General features: G+C 32.8%; 1 protein-coding gene across 1 annotated transcript; it reads right to left on the bottom strand.

Moving 5' to 3' along the window:
- Positions 1 to 1,128: 1,128 nt before the first annotated feature.
- Positions 1,129 to 2,780, bottom strand: LOC139887603 (F-box protein At2g02240-like). The gene is made up of 2 exons (XM_071870679.1): positions 2,614 to 2,780; positions 1,129 to 1,588 (listed from the first exon to the last, which is right to left on the bottom strand). Exons 1-2 carry the CDS (start codon positions 2,778 to 2,780, stop codon positions 1,129 to 1,131), a joined length of 627 nt encoding a protein of 208 aa, XP_071726780.1.
- Between the last annotated feature and the right edge of the window lie 3,059 nt (positions 2,781 to 5,839).

Genomic DNA, 5,839 nt, shown 5'->3' with positions numbered 1-5,839 from the left:
TGCTCTCTTCCCCGTCAAAAATTTGCCTGCAAGTTTCATGATGGGTTTGTGATTTGAGAGGTTTCATTTTGCCTCATTGTCGGAGCTCTGGTTCCGTCTTTCACGTGAGGGTGGGACACAAGAGTTTCGATTTTGTTTCAAAGGTTGTTGGGTGGTTTGGTTTCATAAGGTTTCCCGCTTTTAATCTCATCACTAATTTTGTGGTTGCAATAGTTGGTTGGTTGGTTAGGTGCAAATGATGTCAATTTGGGTGTATTTGTTCAAAGTTTGTGGGTTTCTTTGGTTTAAATGATGTTTGTTCAAAGTTTGTTGGTTGGTTAGGTACAAAGGATGTCAATTTGGGTGTAATTGTTCAAAGTTTATGGGTTTTTTTGGTTCAAAGGATGTTTGTTTTGGTTTAAAGTTTGCTGGTTGGTTTTCACGTTAGTACTTCCTGACCGGCTCTCCCATCACTCATCGTGGGCCGCTGCTTTTCCTCTTAGATGCTACACCTTTTATGGGGTTTGCTTTCGTGGAGTGTTCTTCGTTTGGTTGTGGTTTATGGTTTCAACGATGCTTTCGGGTATCCATTTGTCAATTTCAATCCCCGGCGTCGACATTCATGATTGGTCGGGTTTACTCACTGAGTTTGGCGTCTAATGGTTTTATACATGCCTATGATTGCGACTTTTGAATTGTTAGATGTAGTTAGGGCGACTCCTAGTTCAGGTCTGGGTGCGATGAGTGACGTCGTTGGTTGCAATAGGATCTTGGTTGTTTTTGGCCTTCGAAGACGTTTCGGGTCAGTTTATTAAGAGAGGTTCGATTTATAATTTGACAAGTTTGTTTCAATTGGTTATGTATTTATGTAATGTAATTATTTGTGTAATGTAATTATTTGTATGTGAGTTTCAACAAATTAAATTTCTGATTCAATTTTGTAACACTTGTATCTATTTTATTTTAATTTATTCTTTGAAGTGTTGAGGGAAAACCACATTAAGTAGAAAATGAAAATCCTTCCACTTAATCTATCATAATTTAATTTCTGTTTTTTGAAAGAAAAAAAAAAGATGATACTTAACCTAACCATATATCTCACTATAAGGACTTGTCCACAATTTAGCTAGATTATAAAAGGATTTTTATCTATATGGGTCTCAATTCAATACCTTGTATAATAAGGCCCTTAAGATACATGTGTGTACTTTTCAATTCAAGGCACAAAATCTCTTCCATTGTAGTATCAGTATCAGTTTCAATTTCATATACTTGTACTTCCATCCAACCATCATCCCTATGCTGTGGAAGACCTTCTATTTTCAATAGATTATGTGGATTGTGGGTGTTTTGATCAGCTTTCGGTCTTATAACTGGTGTTTGAGGGCTAACGAAATAGACGTACCAAAATTTACTATCATACCAATAATCTGAACCCAAATCAATATCCCTCACTTTCATAGGACCCAAAAGGGTTTTTCCTTCTTCTAGTAGTTTGTACACAATGAAACTTCCGTACTTTGTTCGAGGTGATAATACTCTCGATTTGTTTATATTAAGAATGTTAGAATTCCAAAAATAATAACGCGCCACCAATGCTTCCCCAAATCTGCAAAAACATAAAAAAGTTTCTTATAAACATTGGTTCATAAAATATAGCTGGCTGGATAAAAAAAAAAAAAAAAAAACAAAACTGGATTCGGATTCGGGTAATGACTGCCAACTGAAATCGTCAATGGGGTCCAATTTGCAGGCCACTCTTGCTGATAGCATTAGACATTTATTCCCATTTTTATCAAGATAAAACCACTATCGATCCATCAATATAGATATGTAATTAGTACCTCTTCAATTCCATTGCATTAAAACATAATGGAACCAACTTCACATGGTCCACAAGATATGATTGATTGAATAATTCCGTTTTAAAAAGGTTGAAATAAAATAAGAAAATTTACCTCTTGACCATTCACTATAGGAAAATCGTACATTAGGAACGACAGGATATGCCCATTAGGGACGACATGTCGTCCCTAAACAGGCATTAGGGACGACATGTCGTCCCTAATCAGTCGTCCCTATTGCAGCGTCGCTAATGTTTTTTTTGAAACGACGGTTGGGGACGACACTGGGCCCACTTTGACTTTCTTGTTGTAAGTTGGGAAGAAACTTCGGGACGACATATGGGGACGACATGTCGTCCCTAACATATTATTTTATTTTTTTGATTAATAAATATTATTTTATTATATAAATGTTTGGAACGACCATTGGGGACGACATGTCGTCCCTAAAAATCTGATATATATTTTAGAACGAAATTATTTACTTAAAAATATATAATTGGAAAATGGATTGGGGACGACCAGTGGGGACGACATGTCGTCCCCAATAAACTGCTGTAAAAATTTTAGCTTATTTTAGCTGTTTCAGCCCATCCGTAAAAATGACACCATACCAACAAACAAAAAACCTGCTGTAATAACATAAGATAATTCGCAAACACAACCATAACATTAAATTAAAACATGTCTCCAAGTTAAACAATTATCTAACGATTACATTAATCCAAAACAAAGTTTACACATTAAACGTTAAGCATATCCGAGTAGCAAACTCAAATACCATACTTACCCTAATTCTTCTTTTTCGTCTTCTTCTTCATTTTCTTCAAATCGACCAACTCTGTCACCCTCGTCTTCGCCTTCGGGTTCACCATCATCATGAGTTGTACTAGGAGTTGAATTAGGAGTTGGATTAGGAGGCGCCAAAAAATGTTGCCATTGGGGTGGGATAGCCATACCATTATAGTTGAAAGTGTCGATAATCGCGGCTTTAAGTAATGGTTGTTCAGCACCTGGTGGTGGTGGTCTTCTAGCTCGACCCGTTGATGTTGCAGATGAGGAAGTACTATGTAGTGACCCGAACTTTTCCATGTTTATATATATAAATTGAGATTGATATTTACATGATTAAATGTTTCCAACATGTTAAGTAATCAAACTTGTTAAGACTTGATTAATTGAAATATGTTTCATATAGACAATTGACCACCCAAGTTGACCGGTGATTCACGAACGTTAAAACTTGTAAAAACTATATGATGACATATATATGGATATATATATAGTTAACATGATACTACGATAAGTAAACATATCATTAAGTATATTAACAATGAACTACATATGTAAAAACAAGACTACTAACTTAATGATTTTTAAACGAGACATATATGTAACGATTATCGTTGTAAAGACATTTAATGTATATATATCATATTAAGAGATATTCATACATGATAATATCATGATAATATAATAATTTAAAATCTCATTTGATATTATAAACATTGAGTTAACAACATTTAACAAGATCGTTAACCTAAAGGTTTCAAAACAACACTTACATGTAACGACTAACGATGACTTAACGACTCAGTTAAAATGTATATACATGTAGTGTTTTAATATGTATTTATACACTTTTGAAAGACTTCAATACACTTATCAAAATACTTGTACTTAACAAAAATGCTTACAATTACATCCTCGTTCAGTTTCATCAACAATTCTACTCGTATGCACCCGTATTCGTACTCGTACAATACACAGCTTTTAGATGTATGTACTATTGGTATATACACTCCAATTATCAGCTCTTATCAGCCCATGTGAGTCACCTAACACATGTGGGAACCATAATTTGGCAACTAGCATGAAATATCTCATAAAATTACAAAAATATGAGTAATCATTCATGACTTATATTTACATGAAAACAAAATTACATATCCTTTATATCTAATCCATACACCAACGACCAAAAACACCTACAAACACTTTCATTCTTCAATTTTCTTCATCTAATTGATCTCTCTCAAGTTCTATCTTCAAGTTCTTAGTGTTCTTCATATATTCTACAAGTTCTAGTTACATAAAATCAAGAATACTTTCAAGTTTGCTAACTCACTTCCAATCTTGTAAGGTGATCATCCAACCTCAAGAAATCTTTGTTTCTTACAGTAGGTTATCATTCTAATACAAGGTAATAATCATATTCAAACTTTGGTTCAATTTCTATAACTATAACAATCTTATTTCAAGTGATGATCTTACTTGAACTTGTTTTCGTGTCATGATTCTGCTTCAAGAACTTCGAGCCATCCAAGGATCCGTTGAAGCTAGATCCATTTTTCTCTTTTCCAGTAGGTTTATCCAAGGAACTTAAGGTAGTAATGATGTTCATAACATCATTCGATTCATACATATAAAGCTATCTTATTCGAAGGTTTAAACTTGTAATCACTAGAACATAGTTTAGTTAATTCTAAACTTGTTCGCAAACAAAAGTTAATCCTTCTAACTTGACTTTTAAAATCAACTAAACACATGTTCTATATCTATATGATATGCAAACTTAATGATTTAAAACCTGGAAACACGAAAAACACCGTAAAACCGGATTTACGCCGTCGTAGTAACACCGCGGGCTGTTTTGGGTTAGTTAATTAAAAACTATGATAAACTTTGATTTAAAAGTTGTTATTCTGAGAAAATGATTTGAAAAACGTCTCATATAGAGGTTATCGTTTGTTTTAAAAATGAATGCAGTCTTTGAAAAACGTCTCATATAGAGGTCAAAACCTCGCAACGAAATCAATTAATATGGAACGTTTTTAATCAATAAGAACGGGACATTTCATACTAGCCATTCCGGGTAACGTTTTACCCACTCCTTTAAGGTGCCCTCATCTTTTGCCCAAAACTTTCAACAAAACAGCTTCATCACTCATTTCTGGATTTTTGTCTTTTGTATCCACCAATGCATCCTACAAAATTAACAAATATTAATATTAGTACTATCATATAATAATACGACATGATATAAGCCTATTTGACCCATATATACATATATATACATATCAGTATACATACACAGCAGGTATGTCTATATATACATCTATATATACATATCAGCATACAGGAACAGCAGCAGCAACAGCAGGTATACACAGCAGTTTTGTTTTTTTTTTTTTTTGGAGAGACAATACACAGCAGGTATATATATATATATATATATATATATATATATATATATATATATAGACCCATATTGACCCTCATAGACGAATATTGACCCGAATTGACCGTTTGACCCATATTGACCACAATTTACCTCATTTGACTCATTTAACCCATTTTGAATCCAATTGACTTTCTTTGACTTTATTTTATATATATATATATATATATATATATACACACACATACATACATACATACATATATATAGGTATATATCAGTATATATATGTATGTACATATCTATATATAAACTAATATGTACATATGTACATATATATAAATATATATATATATAAATATATATATATATATATATATATATATATATATATATATATATATACATATCATTATACATACATAGCAATATCTATATATACATATCAGTATACATACACAGCAGATACACAGCAGTTTTTGTTTTTGTTTTTTGGAGAGGCATTACATAGCAGTCAGATGATAGGGTGTATATATATATATATATATATATATATATATATATATATATATAGACCCATATTGACCCATATTGACCCTCATAGATGAATATTGACCCGAATTGACCGTTTGACCCATATTGACCACAATTTACCTCATTTGACTCATTTAACCCATTTTGAATCCAATTGACGTTCTTTGACTTTATTTCGGAACGACATGTCGTCCCTAACAAAATGGCCAAACTTTTGGTAAAAAGCAGCCCAATTTTTTGTCCTTTAGCGTATTTTTGGGGACAACTTGGTGTCGTCCCTAATACCGTCGTCCCCAATGTT

Source organism: Rutidosis leptorrhynchoides, chromosome 2 (assembly GCF_046630445.1).
Source record: "Rutidosis leptorrhynchoides isolate AG116_Rl617_1_P2 chromosome 2, CSIRO_AGI_Rlap_v1, whole genome shotgun sequence".
Lineage (NCBI taxonomy): Eukaryota > Viridiplantae > Streptophyta > Magnoliopsida > Asterales > Asteraceae > Rutidosis > Rutidosis leptorrhynchoides.
This window is presented reverse-complemented; position numbering and strand designations above follow the sequence as displayed.

Coding starts and splice junctions, on each gene's coding strand:
- LOC139887603 (XM_071870679.1), bottom strand. CDS start 2,780: ATGGCTATCCCACCCCAATGGCAACATTTTTTGGCGCCTCCTAATCCA. Junction 1,589..2,613: donor GACGAAAAAGAAGAATTAGG/GTAAGTATGGTA, acceptor ATGTTTTTGCAG/ATTTGGGGAAGCATTGGTGG.